This window comes from Hemicordylus capensis, chromosome 14 (genome assembly GCF_027244095.1).
Source record: "Hemicordylus capensis ecotype Gifberg chromosome 14, rHemCap1.1.pri, whole genome shotgun sequence".
NCBI lineage: Eukaryota > Metazoa > Chordata > Lepidosauria > Squamata > Cordylidae > Hemicordylus > Hemicordylus capensis.
Genome location: NC_069670.1, coordinates 12,973,960 through 13,000,320, shown reverse-complemented (window position 1 = coordinate 13,000,320; position 26,361 = coordinate 12,973,960). Strand labels below are relative to the sequence as shown.

At 53.3% G+C, this 26,361-nt stretch overlaps 2 protein-coding genes across 8 annotated transcripts in view; both read left to right on the top strand.

Annotated features, from left to right (window-relative positions):
• Positions 1-16,867, top strand: part of UBAP2L (ubiquitin associated protein 2 like) — a 38,479-nt gene extending 21,612 nt beyond the window's left edge. For 4 of the 7 annotated variants that reach the window (XM_053278122.1, XM_053278125.1, XM_053278128.1 and 1 more), the window contains 16 exons: positions 746-986; positions 2,677-2,954; positions 3,100-3,272; positions 4,960-5,149; positions 6,041-6,095; positions 7,762-7,939; positions 8,343-8,415; positions 9,228-9,423; positions 10,323-10,411; positions 11,385-11,438; positions 11,804-11,885; positions 12,414-12,631; positions 12,725-12,830; positions 13,745-13,812; positions 14,235-14,435; positions 16,225-16,867. In XM_053278122.1, coding sequence (XP_053134097.1) covers positions 746-986; positions 2,677-2,954; positions 3,100-3,272; positions 4,960-5,149; positions 6,041-6,095; positions 7,762-7,939; positions 8,343-8,415; positions 9,228-9,423; positions 10,323-10,411; positions 11,385-11,438; positions 11,804-11,885; positions 12,414-12,631; positions 12,725-12,830; positions 13,745-13,812; positions 14,235-14,435; positions 16,225-16,320 — 2,298 coding nt within the window. In that variant the 3' untranslated portion in view covers positions 16,321-16,867. The remainder of the gene's footprint in view (positions 1-745; positions 987-2,676; positions 2,955-3,099; positions 3,273-4,959; positions 5,150-6,040; positions 6,096-7,761; positions 7,940-8,342; positions 8,416-9,227; positions 9,424-10,322; positions 10,412-11,384; positions 11,439-11,803; positions 11,886-12,413; positions 12,632-12,724; positions 12,831-13,744; positions 13,813-14,234; positions 14,436-16,224) is intronic. The other 3 variants (XM_053278124.1, XM_053278126.1, XM_053278129.1) reach the window with 1 other exon arrangement.
• A 1,789-nt stretch (positions 16,868-18,656) lies between these two features.
• On the top strand, positions 18,657-26,062 carry HAX1 (HCLS1 associated protein X-1). Its single transcript, XM_053277231.1, has 8 exons — positions 18,657-18,794; positions 19,979-20,214; positions 20,774-20,943; positions 21,874-21,931; positions 22,395-22,504; positions 23,568-23,685; positions 25,120-25,230; positions 25,886-26,062. Exons 1-7 carry the CDS (start codon positions 18,742-18,744, stop codon positions 25,215-25,217), a joined length of 843 nt encoding a protein of 280 aa, XP_053133206.1. The 5' UTR covers positions 18,657-18,741; the 3' UTR covers positions 25,218-25,230; positions 25,886-26,062.
• Positions 26,063-26,361: the final 299 nt, after the last annotated feature.

Here is a 26,361-nt window from a genome sequence, read left to right as displayed (position 1 = left end):
GACAGACTGATGGAGGACTGGGCTAGCGGAGGCTACAGGCCATGGTATGGGTGGGGAGGCATACCCCTGAACCCTGCATGCTGTGGGACCAAGGGAGGGGGCAGTTGCTTTCTCACTCCGGCCCCCAGCTTGCATCTGGGAAACCCATACCTGGTTGCCTACTGCATGAGGCAGGATACTGGCTTGGATGAGCCCTTGGCCTGGTGTTTCTGGTGTCCCTGCGGGATTGTAGCCCAACTCAGCACTCCACGGTCCAACTCTTGAGCTGCTGTACCCCCCACAGGTGTGGGGTGTGTGTGTGTGTGTATTTTAAATTAAGACATGTCTTTTTAGAGAGGCATTTTACTCTTCTGTTTGCTGCTTATATCAGTTAGGTTTTAAAGTTTTTGGCTTTTAACTTCTTAATTTGATTTTAAAATGTAACTTTTTTTCCAGTGTGGTTTTAGCTTGATCTCATAACGTGTGTGTGTGTGTGTGTGTGTGTGTGTGTATTTTCTACTGTATTTACCTGGACCCAAGCCTAGGTTTTCCCCCAAGTTGCTTGACGTTAGAAATCAGAGGCTTGTCTAAAATTCAGAGTTGTTGCCGGTCTTTTGCATATTGTATCTATTTTATTAACGTTTGCGAGCTGCCCGGAATAGTAGGGTACTGGAGGTTTTCAGCAGTGTGTACATTCATGAATGAACAGATGAATTTAGCCTTCCTTTTCTCTTCACCTCCAACCCCCCTGCCCTTGTGGTTCCAGGTCAGCGTGCTGGGGAAGGGGTTCAGCGATGTCGGTGAGACCAAAAGCGGCGGAGGGGCGGGCGCCGCCGCCGCCGCCGCCACCACAACCACCACCGGTTCGCAGTTCCTGGAGCAGTTCAAGACGGCCCAGGCTTTGGCTCAGCTGGCCGCCCAGCACCCCCCGCCCGCTGGGAGCAGCAGCACAGCCCCTTCCTGGGACATCGGCTCCACGGCCCCATCCTCCTCTCTCGTGCAGTACGGTAAGGCGCTCTGGAAGAGGGACAGGACACAGCTGTATGTTTCAGGGCTCTCCTGCGAATAAATGGAAAACGAGGATTTAAGAAGAGGCCTAGTTTTCTTCCTGGGAGAGGGAGAGAGTATATATGTGTGTGTTTGTGTGTTTAACTTTGGGAGACCATCCGAACATTCCGTTCCCCTCGCCACACCATTTGATGTTGACGTGAGACAGCTCCAGCAGGACTATGCCACCCTGAATTGGCATTAGACATTTTATGGGGGCCATGACTGCTTCTTGACCCGATCTGGTTGTGTCTGGTGATCTTGACACCTGCCTTAGTAATCACTGCTGGGTCTTGAGCAGTGTACCCTGTAGGATTCCCCAATGCTGTTGACTACAACTCCCAGAATCCCCAAGCAAAAGCCATGGCAGCTGGGGATTCTGGGAATTGTAGTCAACATCTGGGAATGCCTGTTAAGAGGGAATACGGGTCTTGAGAGCTGTTCTGTACCTCTTTGCAGTGGGACCACGGCAGGCCCCTCTACTCTGGCCTTTGGGTGGGCTGCATACCAGTAGACCCTTTCCGGCTCCCTCTTAGCCCTAAAGGGGGGACAGCGTATGCCACAGCAACTCCTGGGTTCACTGGCAGACTTGGTCAACTGATCCATAGCTGGCCAATGGCTGGTTGCCCTCACAAACACACACCCCTGCGTTGTGGATCCCAAGCGCCACTGTGTGAAGAGATCTGTCATCTTGTGTGGTAGCCTCCAAGCTTTGCTTTTCAAAGTGCCAGCGCTTGTGTGCTGATGAAGTTTGTCAACACCAGTGAAAACCAGTGTGGCATAGTGGTTAGAGTGCTGGACTAGGACCGGGGAGACCCGAGTTCAAATCCCCATTCAGCCATGAGACTTGCTGGGTGACTCTGGGCCAGTCACTTCTCTCTCAGCGTCACCCACCTCACAGGGTTGTTGCGAGGAGAAACTTAACCATGCACGCTGCTCTGGTCTCTGGAGGCAGAATGAGATTTTTTTTTTTAAACCGTTTAAAAGAAGTTGTGATACTAGTAGGCTCAGGAACTGTAATCTTGCCCAGTTGACTGGAGGTAGGTTGGATGGATGAATCAAATGTGGGTTGTAATGATTTGGGTGTGTATATATTGCCTTTTAGCCCCCACAAATCGGCTCACAAAATAACTGAAAACGCAGCAAATCCATTAACTCTAAAATCCAGGATTAAAATGTTAGCATCAACAATAATGAAAAACAAACGCTAAGAATAAACAGCTTCTGAGATGCACTGCAAGAATTACCGCCTTTTAAAACTTTACTTTCTAAACAGACTGAGTATTTTAAAAAAATCCAATCTGAATTAAAGTTCCCAGTGAATGAATGGATGTTTATTACAGTCAACGACCCATAAAAAGTTACCAATGAAACTGAAAAATATATGTTTGGATTATTAACCCCTCCAACCAAAATTAAAATACAGCCATTAACCTTTCAGATTCAGATACGGTGATCACTAAAAAGTGAGGATTGTGTGTCTAACTCTTATAGAAGCATAACCTTCTTTTTAAAAAAAAACAACGAACTGCATACGCATTTCATAAGATGTCTGGTAGTCAGTCCTCTCTCGCAGCAGGAGGAATGGGGTCTCGAGCGCTCGGCCTTCGCCAGATCCTCATCGGCCTTCTCTTTCCCTGTGGTGAGCAGATCCGAAGAGCCCGTCGGACTCGGCGGTGCACAGCCCGTTTGCCAAGCGCCAGGCCTTCCCAGCCGCCTCCGCCATGATGGAGGTGTTCCTGCACGACAAGCCGCCTGTGGCGACGGCCTCCGTCACCGCCCCGCCGCCTCCATCCTCCCCGCTGGCCAGCAAAACCAACCCGGTCCCCCAGATGTCCCCGGGCTCCTCCGACAACCAGTCCTCCAGTCCCCAGCCGGCCCAGCAGAAGTTGAAGCAACATAAGAAGAAGGCGTCCTTGACATCAAAGGTACGGGAGCGGCCGGAGAGCCCTCGGTGCGCCGCCGCCGCCGCCTTGGAACGTGGTGCGCGGAGGACACGGAGAGTGCTGCCAAGACAACAAAGCCCATCCTGCCCTGCCGCCTTGGCTGAGTCGAGTTCCTTGTCCCCTGCAGATTCCCGCCCTGGCCGTGGAGATGCCTGCCTCGGCAGATATCTCGGGACTCAACTTGCAGTTTGGGGCGTTGCAGTTCGGCTCGGAGCCGGTTCTCTCGGAGTACGAGCCGGCGCCTGCCACGAGCGCCACGGTGAGCCAGCCTCCCAGCAGCCTCTACACAAGCACTGCAAGGTAAGCCTTGGGACGTGGGCGCTGGGTGTGTAAGGAAGTGTCGAAGTCGTCCTGGGGGTGCTGCTCCCTATTCATGGGACTGGCACTTCACCCTCTCACTGCGCCATGACGCGGGGGGTGGGGGCGTGCATCTCCTCGCCTCCGGCAGCATGCCAGGGAGCAGTCAGGACGGAGTGTGGGCTGGGCAATCTTGCTTGGGAAGGACAGGGTCACATAGGAACCTAGGAAGCGGCCATCTACTGAGTCAGACCCTTGGTCTATCTAGCTCAGTATTGTCTTCACAGGCTGGCAGCGGCTTCTCCAAGGTTGCAGGCAGGAGTCTCTCTCCGAGCCCTGTCTCGTTGGAGATGGTGCCAGGGAGGGGACTGGGGACCTTCAGCTCTTCCCAGATCGACTCCATACCCTGAGGGGGAATCTCTTCCCGTGCTCAAACTTCTAGTCTCCCTTTCACATGCAACCAGGGCGGACCCTGCTTAGCTAAGGGGACAAGGCATGCTTGCGACCACAAGGCCAGCCCTCCTCTCCTGAGACCAGCTCTCCTCTCCTCGACTGTGGAAGTGCTAGTCGGCTAATACTTTTATGTGCCACTTTTCAGCAGAAGCCCTCAAAGCAATTTACTTAGAGACACAAAGTCAATGCGGTGGCCCCCTGGCCCCAAAGGGCTTGCAGCCTGAAAAGAAACTCCAAGGGAAAGCCCGCAACATCACTGGAGGGATGCCGTGCTGAGGTTAGAGAGGGCCAGCCGCTCTCCCCCTACTCAGTGGAAGGGAATCACCGCTTGAGAAAGGCCCCTCCGTGCTCAGTGAGTGGGGGGCGGAGGTGGAGGTGGAGGGAGACCTCTCTCCCTTTTAGGTTAGCATTGAGAAAGATGTCCTTGCTAGCAGAGAGCTGGAGAGAAGACTCCTCCTTGAGCTCCACCATCCTTGGCCTTCTGAAGGTCACCCCCTCTTTCAGTGACTGTATCCTTCTCCCTGCTTGTCACCTTCTTGTAGTCTAGAATTCTGGGGTGCTCTCTGCGCCGCCCATTAGGGACAGGCTCCCTTGCGGCCCCTTAGGCTTGGAAACACCCCCATAAATGCTGCTGCTGTCCCTCTTTCTTTCTTCAAAACCCTGCTTTCTCCACAAAGCCTTGGGCACCACCCCTTAGTCGTCCTCCCCACTGAAAGCGTTGGTAACTAAGCATGCAATTCTTCCGCTCACGCTCCTCTCGTCTTCCTCCCTTTGCTCACACTCCCGTATCGGCCACTCCCGTATCGGCTTTTGCATTTTAAGCGCCTCGTTTTGCGGGGACTCGTTTTGATGTTCTGCCAGGCACACTGGTGACCCTCTGTAAATCGTCAGGTGTGCTGATTGGGGGCCTGGCTGCATACCAGTAGACCTTTTCTGGCTCTTCCTTAGCCAGAAAGGGGGGAAGCGTATGCCATAGCAAGTTCTGGGTTCGCCCGCAGATACGGCCGGGCAGATCCACAGCTGGCCGGCCGCCTGCAGTACCCAGACAGCCGCTCGCTTGCTTGCACCAGATGGCGGCTATGAAGTGTGGAGACGTTGTGTTGAGAGACGTACCTTCTGCCGCTTGAAGTTGCCACCCAGAACTAGGGTCGCACAGTATCCTCTTGGCTGCCATCCTGCCGCTCCCGTTTTTTTTGCATTGGCTGTTGTGAGTCCTGACTTGCATCCCTTTCTCTAGCGACTCTCTGTCCACGATTTCGTCCAACAAGAGCCAGGAGTCTGGTTTCCAGAGTGGCACCATGCCTACAGCAACGTATACCTCCCAGAACAGCGCTCAGGGACCACTGTATGAGCAGAGATCCACCCAGACCCGGCGGTATCCAAACTCCATTTCCTCCTCTCCCCAGAAAGACTTGACCCAGGCTAAGGTAGGGGCTGTTCCTGGGTGTGGAATGTCCTACAGGCTCAGGTTCTTGGTTACCTTCTGTTGGGACTGCAGAGCTAGTAGTGGGGGAAATGACCATCTCGTGCTTCAGAGGCAAAAGCCTAGATAAAATGCATTATGCAGGAGCCAAAAGGGCTATAACCTTTTTTTAGTGGCTGCCTCTGGAACCCCCTGCCACAAGAACTAATCATTCTGGAATCTTCATACTGTGCATCATTATCGCTTCTTGGCCTTTTGGCTAAGATCAAGTGTGTGTGTAGTACTGTGCATCATTTAATTGAATCTGCCATGGGATGTGATGGCCGTTGACGGACAGTTATAAAAGGGGGTTATGCAATTTCATGCGAGGGATCTATTGATACAGCCATCATAGCTATGTAGAACTCAAAAGTTCAGAGGCAGTGTGTCCTGTTTATTTAGTACATCTATATACTCCCCCAAACAAGCATCTTGTGGCTTGTTTCTGGGAAACGGCAGGAGAAGGACTATCTTAACAAGCGTTAAAAAACAAATAGTTTATACTGTGTCTTTTAAAAAAAAGTACAAAGAGGTTTGCAATAAGAACCAGAAATGAGTCCTAAAAAAGAGAGAAGGCAACAGATGCAGAGAGAATCAGCAGCGGGATAAAATAGTATGAAAAATGAGATTTTTTTCAATGAAAAGCCAGCTGAAAAAGATGGGTAATTCGAGGCCATTTATATTCAGCAATGGAGAACTCTGCTAGAAGCTTGAAGTGTCAAGATCTGGCCTGTGGGTACCGGAGGCTGGGCTGAAACTGTCCTGTTTGGTCCGGATAATGTACCGAACTGAAGCGCGTTTCTGTAGCAGCTGGAGTTAACTCCCCATTCCCCCCCTGTTGTCCTTCTTTCCTTAGAACGGCTTCAGCTCTGTACCGCCCACGCAGTTGCAAACCACACAGACGGCTGAAGGTAAGCACCTCTCAAGCGCAAGTGGAGTGGGGGGGAAAGCACAGGCTGCAGCCTCAGAGGTGGGCGTGGATTTGTGAAGCCTCCGTTCAATCAAGGGCATTGATACTGTGAGCGGGGATGGGAGGAAACGGTGGGTGGAGAAGGACCCGGTTCAGATAGCACCTTGGCCGTGAAGTCACGCATTGCTCTAAGGCGAACCCCCTCTTCTGTCAACCTTGGCCGCTTCTAGGATGAGGAGAACACAGATCTATTTCACGGGGCTGTGGAAATGACTTGAGACTATAGAGACATCTCGGCAACGGCCCAGAAGAGCACCGAAACAGATCAGGAGGCTGCAGGGTTTCCGTTCAGGGAAAGCTGGCCTGTGGGCGATGTGATAGAGGCCTATAAAACATGGTTTAAAATGTTTTCGGGTTTGAATGTTTACTTTGGTGTTTGAACTTTGTGTTAACTGGTGTTCTGATTTTTATTTATTTTTAACTCATGTTTTGACTTTTTCTGTTGGTTTGTTTGGCTTTGTAGTAAATCGCCCAGACGCGTGAGTTCTGGGCGGTATGAAAATATGTTACATAAAAATAAATAAACATAAAAGGAATATTTGGTATCGAGAAGGCAGGGAAGAAGATTCCCCCCCCTCCTCTTCAATAATACTAGACATTGAAGTCTTGAATAAAGCTGACAAATAGGAGAATCGCGACGGAATAGCAGCAATCCTTGGCAAGACACAGAGTTCACTTAGGAAATTTTGCAGGCGTAAGATAGAGTAGCAGTGAATACCAGTTCTGGAAGTGAGGCGGGGGCATCAAGGGAGGGTGATTGTCTTCCTGCCCTGCGTGTGGCCTTCCTGGCGGCGTCGGATTTATTTTATTTATTTTTATTCATGAAAACATTTTCATACGGATGTTCCAGAGGGGATTGGCCCCTCTGGGAAGCAGGAGGCTGGAGCCTTGGGCTGATCTAGCAGGACGGTTCTTAAGAGTTCTGCTTCTGGGCCTCGGGGGGGGGGGGCTGCTCCTTGCCATAATGTTGGGGGGGGGCTGTTTTTGCAGAGGATCGGCTGAAACTCTCTGGTTGGGCTCCCTCTGTCCCTGAGAGCTTAGGTGGGTCGACTGTCGGTGACAGGGCTGCTTTGATTGTGGCCCCTGAAATGAGAGCAGCCTCCCAAAGCACACGCACCTGGCTCCTTCGGCATTTGGCGGTGGGTGGGGACACCCTTCTTAGCAGAGCCCGGTGCTGAATCGACTTGGCAAGTTGCTGCTGGTTGTTCAGTGTTAACTTTTAATGGTGAGCATTGTCTGCCTTCGTCTTCCTTTGTGTCACGCCTTGACAGAGTCGCTTTGGATCTAGGAGTCAGCCCAGAAATTTAGGAGTCCGTCAATGAACCCTTGACAAATCACCAGATTTAGTGGCAGGCGTGGAGTAAATGGGTTTCTCTTTGTCCCTTGCATAAGTATCCTCCTTACAACAGAAACAGATCTGCCTGGGGAAAAGAACGCTACCTCTGAATATCCTAGTGCAGGCCCCACGGTTAAATTTCTTGGGGCCGTGGCTCCCTGGCGCCTGGGATTTGTCCCGATCGCAGAATCGAATATTCTGCAGAGGCAGAATCGAAATCTCTATATAATAGGCCCCTTAACTAGCTAACAACTGTTTTCTTTCCAAATAGGCTCTGCCGGCCCCACGGTGAAATCCGACTCCCCCTCTGCCTCCAGCATCGCTGCCCCTCTCAACGATCCGGTATCGGCAGCCTCTCTGCTTACCACGGCCACGCAGCACTCGTCGGCGCTCAGCAGCCTGAACCACGCTGAGGAACTCCCCAGCACAGCCACCACGCAACATAGCAGGTAGCAGCAGGGAGGCAGTGACCCTCCCAGAGGCGAGGGGGGGCGGGGGGGGCGTCTTCCCCTCCCCGATAACCCTCCACACAACATAACTTTCCTTGTCGGTACTGGGCTGCTTTTATGTCGAGGACACACCCGCCACCAACCTGTTGAGGGAGATGTGCCCTGAATTGTCGAGCGAAAAAAGTGTGGCGTGGCATTAAATCTCCCCCTAGCAATCGGGAAGTGGCCCAACCCGACAAGGAGGCCCCCACCCTCTGCTCTGAACGGAAGGGCAGACGTGAGCCAGCCTGGCTTGAAAGGGGAGGTCACTCGGCGGCTCACGGGGCCACCCCCCAGAAGGCCCTGAGCCCGGGTGCGAGAAACACAGGCCTGGGTTGACCAGCGGTCTGTCCTCTCCCCGCAGCACGTTACCCGCCCAGCAGAACAGCCTCTCCTCGTCCACTTCCTCTGGCCGCACGTCCACTTCCACCCTCTTGGTGAGTAGCGGGGTACGGAGGGGAGCGAGGGGTGGTGGTGGCGGTGGTGGGCCGGCGTCCTGGGGCAGTGGAAGTCCCGCCTCCTGGCTGCCTGCGATCGCTGCCGGTCGAGGGCTGAGTTCAAGGGAGTGTGGCTGCCGCTTGCCTTTCTAGGGGCTCTCCGGGGGCGGGGGGGGGCCTTTTCTCCGCACTAGTCCCACCCTTTCGGTGTGCGGACACCCAGGAAGAGAAACGGCCTTCCTGTGAGGCTCTTCTAGAAAGGAGAGTCCTCTCTGTGGCAGGCAGAAGCCCTTGGAGGGCAGGCAGAGCCGCCTGTCGTCCTCTTGGGGGAAACAGCTGGGCCCTAAGAGCAGCCCTGTTGGATCAGGCCCCTCGGGTCCAGGATGCGGTTCCCCGCAGTGGCCCCCCCGAGGCCTCTGGGCGTCCACCCCGCCGGCAGCCCTTCTCCTGCCCTGCCTCCGGGACCAACCAGAGTGGTGGCCGTTTGCCTTCCCAAGCGCCAGCAGATACGCTTCCAGCGGCGATAGGGGTGGGCCTGTCTGTGTCTTGTGTCCGTCCCGTCTGTGTGAAACGCACACCCTCCGGGTTCCGGTTCAGCTTGGCTGGTAGCTGCTCGGGCGGGCTGGGTGTGCGACAGCAAGCGCAGAGTTGCAACCAGATGCGGCCAGCCCAGACGCGGCCGGCTGGCTGAACTGCGACGCTCTGACACGGCCCCCTCGCTGGGGGCACGGCGGCCGGGGAGACCTTGGCGGCCTCCTTCGGCCAGAGTGTGACTGTTGTCGTCTTCCTCCCCCCCCCACCCCCTTTCCCAGCACACCAGTGTGGAGAGCGAAGCCGGGCTGCCTTCTTCCGCAAGCACTTTCTCCACCTCCTCCAGCACGGTCTCGGCCGCCCCGCCCGTGGCCAGCGCCGCCTCCAGCCTGAGCAGCGTCAGCAGCCTGGGCCTCAGCCTGGGCAGCAACTCCACCGTGACGGCCACCACGCGGAGCTCCGTGGCCACGACGTCAGGTTAGCCTTAACACAGAGTCCGGCCTTGGGTCTGTCGAGCCGAGCGTGCTGGGCCCCGACTGGCAGCAGCTTCCCCGAGGTTTCCGGCAGGAGCCTCCCCCGGCCCTTCCTGGAGCTGCTGCCGGGTGTTGAACCTTTTGCTCTCCCGTGGAGCTCTCCAGCCCTTCAGTACAAGCTGCCGTCTTCGGAACCAGACCACTGGTCCATCTGATCAAGGCTGGCGCGCTCTGACTGGCAGCAGCTCCCTATCTTACTTATGGACCGCCTTGTGGGTTGGTTTTCCCCCGGTGTAAACCGCTTTGGGAACTTGAGACTGAAGAGCAGTATGTAAATGTTCACAGTATGAATACGACGAGTATTTATGTCCTGCTTTTCAGCCAAGGTTCCCAAAGTGGTTTACGTACAGAAGCCAATTAATTAAATGGCTACCTGCCCCCAAAGGGCTCACAGTCGTCATAAACGTGAGAGAGACATCAACAGCAGCCACTGGAGGGATGCTGTGCTGGGGCTGGATTGGGCCAGTTGCTCTCCCCCTGCCAAGGAAAGAGAACCACCACTTTGAAAAGGTGCCTCTTTGCTCAGTTAGCAGTAGTGGTTGCAGCTCTCCAGTGTTTCAGATGGGGCTTTCCCACGGCCCTACCTGGAGATGTTTCCAGGGAGTGAACCTGGGCCTTTCTGTATGCCAGGCAGGTGTTCTTCCGCTGAGCTATACAGCCCTTTCCCCGAAAAGCATATTTTTGCAGTGCTCGTGTACTCGCCCATCCAAATGCGAACCAAGGCACATCCTTCTAAGCAAAGGGGAGAATTGGTGCTAGACCACCGGATGGCCTCTCCACCCCATGCGGTGCCGCCACTTGCTCTGTGATGCTGACTCGACCGTTGCCATTGTCTCCCTCCAGGGAAGGCGCCTCCCAACCTGCCCCCCGGTGTGCCCCCGTTGCTGCCGAACCCATACATCATGGCCCCGGGGCTGCTGCACGCCTACCCGGTGAGTGGAGTACTTTCCCTTCTTCTCGGCAGCGGATGACCCATGCCAGTAGATCCTGCCCACCTCTGGACCGTGGGGCAGCAGGGAAGACGGCGCATGGGGCAGCGACCCCGAACTGGTACCAGATACAAGCCAGGCAGCCCCCCAGACCTGCTTCCGCCATTGTGGGCGGGAGCCTCTCCCTCTGGGGCGGGCAAAGGCGTGTGAACCCGCCCTTCGAATAGCCCGAGCAGGGCCCTTTCTGTGACAGATAGATCTTTTTTGACCAGTGCAGAAGCACGAAAAAGAAGAAAGCGCACACAGTGTCCGACCCATACGACAACAGAGCCACAATATAGCTTTACGAGTATACAGTGACGTAGTCAGTTGCTCCACGACGTTAAGCGTTTGATGCCGTCGTATATTCATTGCTTTGTTGCAAACCGTCCAGAGGCGCAGGTTTTGGGGCGGTATAAAAACGTGTTAAGAGTAATAAATAATAAGCAGCAACGTTGTAAGTCGCATTGGCTTGATGGTCTGACAAGAGGAATGAAAATAGATGCTTCATCTTCTCTGCCTGGTGTGTCCTTAATTGGGGGTAAAGCCTACATACATTGAGGGAAATATGTGTGTGGTTTTTTTTAATGGTTTGGTTTTGCCATCCAAGTTTGTAAACCTTGGTACGTGTCTGATAAATGCAGCACCAGAAATGTGGCTGCTTTGAGGTTCTAGAACTTCGTGAAAGAGAATTGGGCATAACTTTAGTGACAGTGACCTGTATCTTGGGCATGCATTTGATCTCTTTATTTGTAAACAGGTGTGAGTCAATTAAAACCTCACACACGCATTGTCATACTTGCGAGTCTCAAATCCGATCCCTACTGATCTATAGCACCAGGGGGGAAATTCCCCACTCAGACATTTCCCAGGAATGCCCATTAGAAAGAGGGTAGACGGGACTCCTTCCTAACGTTTCACTCGGCTTCTCTTGCAGCCCCAAGTTTACGGCTACGATGACTTGCAGATGCTTCAGACAAGGTTCCCCTTGGTGAGTCGATAGTTTGGCTTCACTTTTTCTTGAAACTGGATTTTCATGAAAAGGTTCGCTTGCTCACGTCGCATGACACAGGTTGCTTTGTCGGTGCGCACAGTGAACCCAGCTGGAAATAGATTTGTGGGCTGTCATATCCGAGACCGCGTATCCTCAACTGCACGCCAATATCTAATAAAAGGAGCCCCATTCTGAGCCCAGCGACTGGACTTCTGTCTTGGTGTGTTCTTCTCTAAAAGCGTCTTAATGTTGACGTAACAGAGCAGGGACGGGACTGGATCTCTTTTCCCTGGGCGGCCTGGCCCATCAGGCAAGCTGGGCCTACGGGCATCCTAACCCTTCTTGGCTTCTGTCTCTTCCAGGACTATTACAGCATCCCCTTCCCCACACCGACCACCCCGCTGACTGGAAGGGACGCAAGCCTGAGCAGCAACCCTTACTCTGGTAGGCAGGCGGCAGCCACTTGGCTGGGGGGAGTCCACTAGGAAGCGGGCAGGGTAGGCCTCGCCGTTGGCCTCTCGCCACCCACCTTGCTGGGAAAAGGCCCTTCGCTTGGGGGAGGGGGGCCACTCTCTCATTTCACGGAGCCCGTTTCTGCCCAGCGCCTCGGTCTCCTTCCCGAGCGGCCCCAGGCCCACGCGTAAGCCGCCATCCTGATCAGTCGGCGCGGCTGCGCGCCAGAGATGCAAAAACCGAGTTTGGGAAGCGAAGGGGGTCCCGCTCCCTCGGCCAGCAGACCCAGAGATCGGGGGGGGAGAGAGAGCTGCCTCAAGAGTCGTGGGGCCCGGCGGACCTCCCAGGGGCAGGGCATTTCGCCACCTGGGGGCAGGCCCCCTCCTGTCTCCCCCAGTGACTTGTCGCCTTGATGGTGGCCGCTCCCGACGAGAGCAGACGGGCCTGATCCGGCTGGCGCGGTGCGGAGCGGGCTGCCTGCTCACCCCGCGCCCTCCTCTCCTCCTCCTCGCCCGCCAGGTGACCTCACGAAGTTCGGCCGTGGCGACGCCTCGTCCCCCGCGCCGGCGACCACCCTGGCCCAACCCCAGCAGAACCAGACGCAGACCCACCACACCGCCCAGCAGACCTTCCTGAACCCGGCCCTGCCGCCAGGCTATAGCTACACCAGCCTGCCCTACTACACCGGAGTGCCAGGGTTGCCCAGCACCTTCCAGTACGGGCCCGCTGTGTTCCCCGTGAGTGCCGGCCTGCTGTGGAGCTTTGGGGCGGGGATGGAGCCCGATCCGGCCCCCCGGGCGGCTCACTCCCCAGCCCTTTGCTCTCTCCAGGTGGCTCCTACCTCTTCCAAGCAGCATAGCGTGAATGTCAGCGTCAACGCCTCGGCCACCCCCTTCCAGCAGCCCAGTGGCTATGGCTCCCACGGATACAGCACCGGTAAGCCGGGAGTTGCGGGGGCAGAGAGAGAGCAGGGGGGCAGGCAGGCGAGCGAGGAGACACGCTGGAAAGGGAAGGCGTCCGGAGCCTGGAGAGGGCAGTCCTTCGCCCTCCGAACATCCCGTGGGGCTGAAAGGCAGGAGATTCCGACCAGACAGAAATCAAGCAGCATGGCATCTCCGACAAGTCTTGAGCCACTCTTAAGTTACTGCTTATTTACTACCGGTGGCCCCTGTTACCCCCGGTTGGGTCATAGGCACCCAGTTTCTTTAGCCGCGGGGCGGAAATAGGGTTGTGCTGGACCTGTCCGCGGTTCTTGAGTGGCCGGAAGTGACTGCTGATGTCATTTCCTGCCGCCGTTTTGTCGTTGCTGAGCCATTCTGTGGCTCTTTTCTGCCAGTATATTTATATATATCGTTAAGGGACAAAAATGGGAGGATTTGGAAGTTGGGGGGGGGGCATTGCAGGAGAGCTGGAGAGTAAAGAGTTCTTATTTCTGCTCCCCCCAGCTTTTTCTTGTGATTTTCAGCACACGTCGCTGTGCTTGGGAACCTAAGGTTTCTTTATCCGCGGGAATTGGTGGGAACAGAACCCCTGCAATTAACGAGGTCCACCGGTACTTATTCTGCCTAGATTTCTCTAGGTGGTTTCCCGGAAGTCTTGCTAATCTTCTGCCAATACTTCATAACACTCTCTCGTGTCGCCAGGAAACGGCAGCCCAGTATGGGCAATGAGTCCCAAGATACCAATCTCGGCCCTCCCGCTGCTACCGGACCACAGTTCCCATCATCCCCAGCCGCAATGGCTGCCATTGTGGCTACGGATGATGGGAGGGAGGGGAGGAGAGTTTGCTTGCCGCTCTCCGAATGGCGTTGCTGAACCGTATCCGAACTCTCTGCTTCCCCCCCCCCCAGGTGTATCGGTAACCTCCAGTAATACAGGAGTGCCAGACATCTCCGGCTCGGTCTACTCCAAGACGCAGGTTGGTGTTGCAGCGGAGGAGGCGTGTGCGAAGCGAGGAGTCCTGTGCCTCGCCCCTCTCTGGCTGTGCAGTGTGAGAGGAGGGACAGAAATGCCCCAGGAAGGCTGCCCTTGCTGGCCTGATGCCCATCAACCCCCCCCGCCCGAACATAATGTGAACAAGGCAGGCCGCGTGTGATAGAGGAATCCTGGGTTCAAATCTCACCTTCTTGGCCGTTGCGCGCGCACATACGCACGGCTCTGTGCGTGTCTCCAGCAGTGCAAGTCCTGAGAGCGAATTCACAGAACGGTCCTGAGCGGCGGCCGCTTTTATAGCGGGGAGCTGGATTTTTCTGGACGCCAGCTTCCCTTGGTCTAGAAAGCAGGGCGTAACGGGGTGTTTTGTGTGTGTTTTTTTAATCCACGTTCTCTCTCTGAACCCAGCAGCAGTCCTTCGAGAAGCAGGGCTTTCACACTGGCACCCCGGCCGCCTCGTTCAACTTGCCCTCGGCGCTGGGCAGCGGCGGCCCCATCAACCCGGCCACGGCCGCAGCGTATCCGCCGGCCCCCTTCATGCACATCCTGACGCCCCATCAGCAGCCGCACTCCCAAATCTTGCATCACCACCTGCAGCAGGATGGGCAGGTAAATGGGCACCCCGCCCCGCCCCTCCCACTGGCCGCCAGCCATCTCCAGGGCCCCCTCAGGACGAGGACCGTAAGATGGGTGGTGATCCCTGACTTGCTCCAGTAGGGCAGGGCTGTTCAAATGAAGGCTCTTGAGATCACTTGGCTGTTGGCAGCACCGCCCAGTTCTGTCTGCTCCAAAGGATCCAGTTCTGAACTGCACTCTGTCAAGCTCTTCTCTGTGATCTGTAACTTGTCATCTTTGCCTGCGAAATCTCGCTGGCCTATCCCACACTCTGCTTAGAGTCAGGATGGGATTCTCATTTCTTAAAAAAGTTGCTATTAACTAACTTGGTTCACAGCCCCTGTGAATCTGCTTGCACCCATCGCACGGAGACCTGGATGCCATGCTTGGTGCAGATGTGTGTAGAGAAGAATCTGAGATTACCGAGACACACATGCTCCTCCTGTCTAGTCAACTTTGGTACATCCTGTCCAGTGTTCCCTCTAACAGGGATTCTCAGGTGGTGTTGACTACACTTCCCAGCATCCTCAGCTGCAGTGGCCTTTGGCTGGGAGTTGTATTATTTATTACTATTTATTGCATTGATAAACCGTCCCATTCAAAGGCTCTGAGCGGTGTCCACCAATTTTAAAGGCATAAAAATGCACACCATTGAAAGCACAGGGCTAAAAACCATATAAAGCCAATTCGAAAACCATTTAAAACGAATTAAAATGCTTGGTAGTATTTGTAGTCAACAGCATCTGGGAATTCCTGTTAGAGGGACCACGGATCCTGTCCCAAATTCACCTTTGCCCAGTCGTCCTGTTGGATCCTGGAGGTGTTGAGGGTGTACTTGGCTTGTGCAATCTCTCTAGGAGGAATGGTGTGAGGGCTGGGAAGTTTTAGGAGTAAAGCCACGTGATATATACAGGGCAGGGCCAGATGCAGCCCGTGATTGCCCCTTGCTAATCTGGAGCAATCACTGGCCCTGTATCATGCATGATGGGAAGAGGCGGGCGCGTTCCCACATTATTAAAACACTGTTGTCTGGGTGCATGAATTATTGTCTTGAAGGACCTCTGTGTTTACAAGCTTTCCCAAATAAGTGTTTTTTTAAAAACTGAACAATGAGCAATTCACCAAATCTGTTCTGTGTTACATCTGTACCTTGCTTTTCAGCCACAATTGGCTTACAGTTAAAATCCACCCACAATTAGAGCATCCTTTGGGATGCAGCAAAGTGCTTATGGCTGTCGATGACGGAGTCCAGCTTCTGGATTTGGCCATTGAGCAGGAGACCTCGGTAGACACAAGAACTGGTTGGCGGCCACCCCTCAGCGGCAGCTTCGGGCAGGGGGGCTGTAGCTCAGAGGCAGAGCATCTGCTTTGAGATTCATTCGCTGGCAGCATCTCTAGGTTCAGGGCTGGCACAGAATCCCACCCGCAACCTGGGAGCAGCCACGGCCAGTCTGTGTAGTCAGTACTGAGAGAGATGGCCCCAGGGTCTGACTCTGGAAGCTGCCTTCTGCATTTAGATATGCCTGTTCTGCTCCCTGGGAACTGGAGATGCTGTCCGGTTTCAGGCCCTCCCCTACAAGAGGAAGGATCCAAGTTGTTCCCGAATGCAAAATATGACCGCTTTAGCGCATGAGGCTGAAGCCTGTGGGCTCCCTCGGAAGAGGGGCACGCTTCCCCTGATCTTGGGGGGCCGGGCTGTTTCCCGGCCAAGCGGCTGCGCCTCGGTTAACGGCTCCTCTCTCCCCTTCCCCCCCCCTTCCATGTCGCCATCCTCTCTTTGCAGAGCGGCACGGGCCAGCGCAACCAGGGGAGTTCCATCCCGCAGAAATCGCAGGCAAACAAGTCCACCTACAACAGCTACAACTGGGGCGCCAACTGAGAGAGCTCCGAGGCGGCTCCACACTTCAGCCAAGAGACGGACGGACACGGCGGCCACCTAACCAAGAAGGAAGGACACCCCACCCCCCCGGGGGGAAGCGCTCCCCTGCCCTCGGCACGGCCCTGCAGCCCCGGCTGGGCTCGGCATTCTCCCCCTTGCCACCTCTCCCTTCCCCACCTATTGTATGTAATATAGACTTTGTATCTCTTATTTTTCTCTCTTTTCTTTCTCTCTCTCTTCTCTTTCTCTGCATTCATTCAGATTACAGCCGTTCAGCCGTAGGGGCCTTTTTTTTTCTACTCCTTTACTCCGCCCCACCCTCCCCTCCCCTCCAGAAAAGTACCTCCTGGCGGACCCAAAGGAGTCACCACCTGGAATCCCCTCCGCCCGCCCCCCCCTACAATGCCCCCCCTTTATTATTAGGAATAAGCGCAGTAATTGATATGATCCGCATTGTAAGATTAATTAGTTGAAGTGTTTTTTTGTACTGTGTTCTAAATTTAATGGATAAATGTGTCTTGTATATAAAAACGAAAACCCCACTTGGTGTTCGGGGCCTCGCGTCTTCCCTCTTGCCGCTCCGCTGGGATTTTGTGTGCGTGGGGAGCCGGGGTGGGAAACCTCTCAGCGGGAAGACCAGGAGGAGCACTTTAAATGCCATGGCAACCATTAGTCCTGATGACCTTTCATGTGGCAGGGAGTATCTGCACCTACTGAGGGCTGTACGCTGATACTGTTGGAAGCTTGTGTGGGGAGAAGAGGGGAGAGAAAGAATGGGCTCCTATAAAGGCCATGTGTGTGGGTGAGTAGGCAGGCCAGTTTCGGCAGGGAAGAGCCTGTACCAGGTGTAGTCTAGACCAGGTATTCTCGACCAACTTCAACTCCCATCATTCCCAATCAATGGCCTTTGGGGCTGGGGCTTATGGGAGTTGAAGTTCAAGAACATCTGGGGATCCAAGGTTGAGAATCCCCGGTCTAGACCAGGGATTCTCAATGTTGGGTCTCCAGCTGTTACTGGACTTCAACTCCCATAATCCGCCAGCCCTAGTGGCCTTTAGTTGGGGATTATGGGATTTGAAGTCCAATAACAGCTGGGGACCCAACGTTGAGAATCTCTAGTCTAGACCAGCAGGGGAGGCAGATTTTAAGAACATCTGGAAGGCCTCATCTTGCCTCCGCCCCCCGGAAAGAGTAGGCCTAGCCGTGCTCCAGGAAGGAAGAAGTTCTTGGGTTCTGTTGCCATCGGGAGCTGCCGAAACAGCTGGGCTAGGGTGAGGACCATCCCCTCTCCTGTCTCCCGGCCCTCGCAGTTTCTTGCAGCTGCTGTGTAGAAGAGGGGGTGGCTGCCAGGGAGGAAAAGCCCTCATACCTGCCCCTTTCAGCTCATGCCCGGTGCTGCTTCTTCCCCACTTCCTTGGGTTTCATCTACTGCAGTTCTTGGGCTGTAATAAATGCCTGTCGCTCTGCCCAGAAACCGGATTGTTTTTATCCATGCTCTAAGGTGTATATAAACTGCTTCAAGAGGCCTGGACTTGAAAGGCGGTGTGCAGATCAGCCACTGGGTTGACCTTGGGCCACAGTCGAAACGCCGATATGCTCTTGAAAGAAAGTTGGCCCGAAATGCAGAGATGAAGACATGCAGGGTGTGTGTGAGCTTCCTCTGCCTGACGCCCTAGGACAGGTTCTAGTCAGTTTGCTATAGGGCTGCAGTGGAGCAAGCCTGGGCTGCAGGTGAATTGAGGTGTTGGCTGGTGCTAAGAAAATGGCAGTCTATGGCAACAGGCCTTAGAGTTAATATTTATAATATATGCTTTCTTTGAAATACTGGCTGCCCTTGGAAAGCTAGCACCGCACTTCTCCCCACTTCACCAAAAAGAGCAGCAAGCCCTGTTCACACGTACAGATCTGTCTTCCCACGCTTTCTTGCACATTGAAATGAACATGTGTACAGTTAAACATGTGGCCATATGGACGGGTGAATGAATGTGCCACTCTGAAAAAAGCGAATATATTCATGTTAGTTTTAAAACAGGTAAAGAAGAAGTGTTCTAGTGTTGCTTCTAAATTAGAACCCTGAGTTTCTCCAGGGCTTTGGATGAAGCCTATCTATGTGTGAGAGTCAAGTTTAGGGTCTCTATCGGCCTCGTTCCTCTATGGGCGCCAAGGAGCGTCGCTCTAGCTACCTGCCTCTCTATGGTGGAAGCGCAGCCTTGAAAACAAGGAAACCTGCTCCCGGAAGCAGGCCGGAAATTCCTGCAAGGAGTCCGTGACGTCGCGTCTGCCGCTCTACAGTTCATCTCGCTCAAGCTGCGGGCGCGGTTGTGAAGGCGGTCTGGCTTTACGGCATAAGGGGGCCTTTCGCGGCAGAGTGGCGGAAGCGAGAGGGAAGGCGACGCAGGTTTGCTTTACGTTCTCTACGCAATGAGCCTCTACGACCTGTTCCGCGGCGTTTTCGGGTTCCGCGGGGAGCGCAGGTGGGAGATCTGCTGCTTTGTGGGGGTCAGGGTCTCCGCACAATTGACCATTCCATCTTTAATTGGGGTGGGGTCGCATAACCCCCTTTGGACCGCAAGTTTCCTTCTCCTCCCCAGCAGGGGCGACTGAGCGTTTGAAAGCTTACGTGGCAGGCAGAAACCCAACCGGTGCAGTGTATTCCCATCTCTCTGTCGGCAAGGCATGTGTGTGGCTTAAACCTAGCTAAGTTTCTGCCAGCTTTATTGCTGGTAAAATCTTAAGAGACCTCTATCCTCGCAAGCAAGCCTTTATTCCATATTTATCAATCTTTATTCCAAGGTTGGGGCTGTAGCTCAGGGGTAGAGTATCTGTCTGCTTTGCATGCAGAATGTCCCGGGTTCAATCCCTGGCAGCGTCTCCAGGTAGGGCTGGGTAAGACTCTTGAGCCTGAAACCTTGGAGAGCTGCTGCCAGTCAGGGTCGGCAGTACTGAGCTGGCTGGACCAAAGGTCTGACTCAGTAAAAGGCAGCTTTACATATTAATAATATTAGGACGGGTGCGTGTCCGGGGGTCCCACACTGAGTCTTTTGCAGCTTGTCCGAACCCTAGGAGAGCCGGATAAACCAAGGGTCTGACTTGGTATGAGGTGGTTCCCTATATTGTTAAGTAAGACCAGATCTGTTGTGAAAGTAAATCTTCCATTAACTATTTTTCATCTTATCCAACTTTGCCCCCCCAGCTGTTTTTGGACTACAGCTCCCATAATCCCCAGCCTCAGTGGCCAATAGCCAGGGATGATGGGAGTTGTAGGCCAACATCTGCAGGAGGACCGAAGTGGAGCATCCCTGGTATTTAACGTTCTAGAAAGCTCTTTGTATTGCAGATCCTCTGTTAAATCCTTTTCGATTTTCACAAAGATGTATGTTTTTTCAATGGTGTAAAGAAGGTGTCTTCCTGCGCCATGGTTTTCGTTCCTACCACCCCGCCACTCGCCCACTTATAAAGTGTCTTTATAAGATAGCGGGGTTTATTTTCCTTGAAAAAGAAAAAGGTTAAATAGGTTCTGCCCCTAAAAACCAATGTGTACCTCTAGCTTTTTGGACTGTAGACTCCCCCGTGGTGCTAGGCGCTGTCCATTGTGCTAGATCAAAAGAAAGCCAGTAATTCTCCGCTGCCTGTCCTAATATCTCCAGTGTTGCCACAGGCCCCGAGACCCCTTCTTCGGGGGGATTACCCGGGATGACGATGATGAAGATGACGACGACGAAGATGGCAGTCCATACTTTGGGGCGAGGCCCTCCGACGACTTTGGGTTCGGCTTCACTTTTGGCCCAGGAGGGATGCGGTTCCATGACAGCTTTGGCTTCGACGAGCTCTTCCGGGACTTTAATGACCTTTTCAACGAGATGGGAGCCTGGTCCCAGCCTTCGCGGTCCTTTGGTAGGCAACTCCGTGTGTCCTTACTTCAGCTGGGCCCAGTATTCCCAGATGTTGTTGACCAGGGGTTCTCAGCGTTGGGTCCCCAGATGTTATTGGACTTCAACTCCCATCATCCACAGCCCCAGTGGCCTTTGGTTGGGGACTATGGGAGTTGAAGTCCAACCACATCTGGGGACCCAACATTGAGAATCGCTGTTGTTGACTACAGCTCCCGGGATCCCCAGCTGCAATGGCTTTTGTGTGGGGATCCTGGGAGTTGTAGTCAACAACACCTGGGAATCCCTGTGAGAGGGAACACTGCTGGTGAGTGCTAAGGACTGAGTGTGCGAACCAAATTAAATTAAATTAAAATCTAGGTTCCAAGTTCCCTCCCTGGCGGCATCTCTAAGATCGGGCTGAGAGAGATTCCTGCCTGCAACCTTGGAGAAGCCGCTGCCAGTCTGGGTTAGCAATATTGAGCTAGATGGACCAAGGGTCTGACTCAATATATGGCAGCTTCCTATGTTCCTGCAAGTGCTTATGGGAAAGGCAGCCCTGATATTGTCTTCTGGGCCCACAGAGTTCCCGGGTGTGGAGGCACCACCGCTGATGGATGACTCTCATGGGAAGAAGGAATCTTTGCGTGACTCGATGCTCAAGTACCCGGACAGCCGGTGGCCGCGCAGAGCCCGAGAGGAGGGCTCGGGTCCTACAGCTCCAGAAGGGAGGCCGTGGCAACCATTCCAAGGGGTGTGTGGTAATCTCTGACAAGATCACTTCTTTGGGAAGGATGGGGAGGGCTGGCATAGCCTATTCTTGAACTTTGTCTCCGATATGAGCACTGTTCCCTCTCACAGGGATCCCCAGATGTTGCTGACTGCAGCTCCCAGAATCCCCAGCTGCAATGGCTTCTGCTTGGGGATTCTGGGAGTGGTAGTCAACAACATCTGGGAATCCCTGTTGGAGGGGACACTAGATGTGAGGATCTGATGGGAAAGCAAGACACGAACCTTTCATTTGGACCTATTCTCCCCATTATGCCAAATAAATCCCCGTTCGGCTAATTTCCTGCCGGCGAGGATTTTTCTGTGTTTGCAAGCAGGAACATTAAGAAATGACGCTCCCGCACCCTGCGGGGTCTTCCGCTTGTGGGTTGGAGAGCGGGGAGGCAGCCGTTCTGAAGGGTCCCTCTCTTTAAAAAACCCTCGCATGCCGTAAACGAGTAGAGAAGAGAGAGGCTTCTGGTTCCAGGCTGTACGTCTCGCCTCTTCCCTCCGGGTGAGGTGGCTTGGCTGCCACCCGGAAGTCGTGGGGGCATTTCCCTCAATGAGGACTCTGCTCTGGTAGGAAGGACCTTTTGCTTTGGGCTGTCGGAGGCCGCCTGGGGCTGGTGGAGCCAGCAGGCTTCGACTGGGGAGGTTGTCTTGTGTGGTGATCTACCAGGGCAGTGTGGGGTCCCAGGTTCTGGGCTTGGCCCCGTCCACCGAGGTGGGCCACTGGGCTTTCCTGTTTGGGCTGGGTCTGCCTAGCAACTGATCCCCCAGCTCTGGCTCCTGACTCCCAACTCCTGACTCCTTCTCCGGCTCCCGACTCCACCCCGACTGCTGCCCTGACATTCATATTCTTGTGCTCTGAGCGTCTCCCTCCAGCCTGACTAACCCCTGCCCTCTTTCTGCACAGGTTGGAGAGAGAGAGAGCGCCCCCATTGACCTGAAGGATGCCCCAAAGGAAGACAGAGGTCAGTGGCCCACTGGCAAGGAGCCAACAACTTGGAGTGGTCCCGGGTGAAACGTCAGAGTAGCCACCCAGTGGATCCTGGGAGTGATTACCCAGGCACTTGGGCGGCCATGGGCAAGTTGCCCAGGAAAGAAGAGAGCCCCCCTCTTAGAATGGGGTGCAAGAGAAGAGGAGGACAAAGAAGGGGGAAAGAGAGGACAGAATGGGGAGGTGTGTGTGGGGTGCGGGGTCAAGGCAGCCCTGATATCCTCCACCAGAACTCAGTGGTAGAGCCTCTGCTTTGCGCGCAGAAGGCCCCAGGTTCGATCCCTGGCAGCATCTCCAGCTGGGCCTGGGAAAGACCCCTGCCTGAAACCTTGGAGAGCCGCTGCCAGTCTGGGTTGACAATACTGAGCTAGGTGGACCACTGGCCTGACTCAGTATATGACAGCTTTCTATGTTCCTGAGCCTTCTTGTCTCCACAGATCTGGACTCACATGTCACGTCTGAAGGCCTTGAGACGATCCTTCCCCCAGCCAAGCCCCGATCTTATTTCAAAAGTGTCTCAGTCACCAAAGTGGTGGCGCCTGATGGGGTGAGTGTCAGCCCTTCTCGGAGGCGAGGGGGTGTCTCTGTGGCCCGGACAGGGTCCCGCTTCAAGGAGGCAGAGTTTGGCTATGGTCGTACTGCAGGTCATGACATGGGGCCTCTCACAGACTCCAGAGTTGTCGGGCTTTAGAGAAGATCAACATGACTTAAAAAATAATAATTGTGGTCCTCCTGAAAAAGGCGTGAGTGCTTTTTGCATGCAGGTTTGAAAAGGCTTGGGGGTGCCTTGTGATGGTTGGGCTCAACTAAAGTTTGGCAGACCTGTGATGATAATAGCTTGCCACTTCTTTTTCAGTATATTTATTTATTTATTATAAATATATGTGTGTGGGCAGTTTACAACAAACATAAGACAAATCAAAACAGAAATTAAAACGTTAAGACAGTTTAAAACTGCAATTCATGTTAAAAAACTTGGGTGAGTACATATGTCTTGAGAAACTTCTTAAAAGCAGCCAGAGACGGGAGCGTCTGATATAGACAGACTTCTGATCCTCATGGAAGAACACAGACTCTTTTCCACCCTGGGAAATTTGAACCGGTCTGGGTGGGATTTGCAGTGATTAGGGTCAAGGGAAGTGTGGCTAGACTCTGAGAATGTTCATTTTCCATTACTTTAAAGCAAAAGAATCAGGCTTCTGGTCCCCATGAGAAAAGGACAATACAGTAATTTCTTTTATGCAAGTTTTCCCAATTCGAATAATTTCATTTCGCGAATGCATTCGGATCGGCTGAACTGCATTAAAAGTGCATTAACGTGTGTTCTGTGATTGATCTTTTAAACTGTTTAGCTGGGGCTGTTGTTTAATTTGGAAACCCTCTATCTATTTTCAAGCCACACACACACAGAGTCTGGAGGAACTGACTTCTGAGGAATCTTATCACGTAGTGCCTTCCAGATTGTTACGTGTCTCTCTGGAAATCTAGCCGTTGCTCTTTGCACCACATCCATTGGGTTTTGCCCTTCCTTGATTTGCCGGGGGGGAGCTCAGTTACAGCTCCGAGACCTGCCCTCCATTTCAGCATCTTGGCTTTCCTTGTTGCTTCAGACTGTGGAAGAACGCCGGACTGTGAGGGACAGCCAGGGTCACGAGGAGACAGTGGTCACCCGTCGGAGTAGAGGGGAACCGGATGCAGGCCTCGTGGGTAGCCGGCAGGACAGCCCAGGTGAGTGGACGGAGGAAACCCGTCTGTGTGAACAGGACTTGGACGTTAACTGCCCAGCAGAGAGCTAGTCTTGTGGTGGCAAGCATGAGTTGTCCCCTTTGCTAAGCAGGGTCTTTCCTGGTTTGCATTTGAATGGGAGACTCCATGTGTGAGCACTGGAAGAGATTCCTCTGAGGGGATGGGGCCGCTCTGGAAAGAGCACCTGCCTGCTTGCATGCAGAAGGTCCCAAGTTCCCTCCCTGGCAGCATCTCTAAGATAGAGCTGAGACAGACTCCTGCTTCTACAACTTTGGAGAAGCCGCTGCCAGTCTGTGAAGACAATCCTGAGCTAGATGGACCAAGGGTCTGACTCAGTATATGGCACCTTCCTATGTTCCTGTCTTATTTAAAAACAAACAAACCACAGGGTTAAGTGTAGTCTGAAATTCTGCACCAGATGGATGTGTGGAACCCGGCTTCCTAAGAATCCCAGTTTTGGTTTTTCAAAAAATTAAGTTTCTAGTCCATATGCCTGGAAAAGCCCATACACAGCTCCTGATGAACCTCAGAGGTGTGGAATACAACAGTGGGTACAGAATTCAGCTTCTTTCTGCACATCTCCAAATTTTTTTAAAAAACTCCTCACAGAAGGAGACAAAAACAGAAAACACAAAAGACTTCTCACAACCAATACATCAACTTGGACTCTAATTCCCACCCACCCCTCTCTTATCATTTCATTCTAACTCAGTAACAATTACATAATATATCTTCGTATTTGGATATACCTCAGAGTTGAAAATCTAGAACTTGTCTAGAACAAATCTTGGATGTGGCGTTAAACCATGGGCCGAATTATAATACATAAACGGTTCCCACGTTGAAACAAATTTTATCCTCTGACTTGTTCTTCATATATGAAGTAATCTTAGCCATTGATATATATTCCCAAAGCTTAAGTTGCCATTCATCTAATGACGGGATTGTATTAACTTTCCAATATGAAACATAAAGAATCCTAGCTGCAGTTATCATATATAAAAACAGCTCAGTACATTTTTACGGGTACACAAGGTTTTGTAATATTTAACAAAGAACAGCTGGTAACATAGGAAAGTTAATATTTAGAATTGGTTGCATCTTGCAGGGAATTGTTTCCCAAAATTGCTGGGCTTGGCTGCACGTCCACCACATATGATAGGTAGGATGTTCCCATCAGCCATGGGACTAGCTGGGTGTCTCTGGGCCAGTCCCTTCTCTCTCAGCCTAACCTACATCACAGGGTTGTTGTGAAAGAGAAACTCAAGTATGTAGTACTCTGGGCTCCTTGGAGGAAGAGCGAGATATAAATGTAAAATAATAATAATAATAATCTGATTCATGCATTTCTAACGTTTTCCAGAAGATTTCTTGTCTGTCTTCGCAATCATGGCCTTTTTGAATTTTGTTTCACAGGTGACCTGGCACTTTTCGGCTCACGCCCCGGAGAAGACATGGGTGACTCCTCGTCCATCCTGAACAGCTTCTTCCGTCGCTGGTTCTCAAGCCGATAATGCAGTGTTCAGGGTGAGGCAGGTTAGGGCAGAAAGCCTCCCTCCGTCTGGTCAAGGCAGCTGGTCCTCTTGTAGCGGCTGTCCTTCTGGGCTCCTTTCTCTGGTTATCGGTGTTCTTCCATGGCCTTGAATCTCTCCTTTCGTTGCATCTCGCTGCAGTTTCTTTGGGTGCCTTCAGAATGCCTTGCAATTGGCTACACAACACTGAAGTGCGTTCAGCGGTTAATTCTTTCAGTTGACAGCAGGGGGTGCTGTTGCTTTTTCTAACTGCGGGGAAATGGCCCAACTAAGAGTACAGCCAGCCCTGCTGGGGAACCTGTGATACAATAAAGAGTTGCGTAAGGGAAGGTGATGCAGTGGGGAAATGCTTGACTCACAAGCAGAAGGTTGCCGGTTTGAATCCGGTTCGAATCCCAGAAGGTTGCTGGTTCGATCCCCGACCGGTTCAAATCCCCGACCGGTTCGAATCCCTGATGGCACACTTTACTTACTTTAAGGGAAGGATAGCTGAATACTTCTCTGCTCTCTTATGAATCTTGGTCTAGGGATTTTTTAACCTTGGGACCCAAGGTTATGTTGGACCACATGCTTTGTCCAAAGTCCGTGCCCAGGAGGAGCAAGTGTGGTGTGTCGTCCTCCTCTTTGCACAGCCTCTTCTTGCTTTGCAGATGTGTGGGTGCCTCCCGTCCTGGACCCCCTCCCAGAGAAAAACGAGCGGTGGGACCCTCTGCCTTGGACGCGGCCTCCTTCCTGCGTGATGGTGGCTGCCGTGCTGCCGCCCCCCGTCTTTGGAGAAGGCCTCGCAGCCCAGAAAGAGGCAATAAATTAACGCTCTATTTATGCTGGCGGCTTGTCTGTGCCTTTGTCGTTGAATCCTCCATGGGACGGGCGCCGAATGGGACATTGCTGCCCCCCAGGTCTTTCCTTAAGGCCAGGAGAAGAGCCGGGGGGGCAGGGGGGTCTGTCCAGAAGTGTGTCCAGTTCAGCCCCCCTATTTTTCACAGCAGTCCCTGTCGGATGCATCCGGGAAGCTCGCAAACAGACACGGAATCAATGCACCAGACTTTCCCACCTGCTGCTGCTCCATTGGAACTGCTTGTTGGGGCTAATTTCCCTCTGGGACAGCCCTGGGACTAAGGTGCCA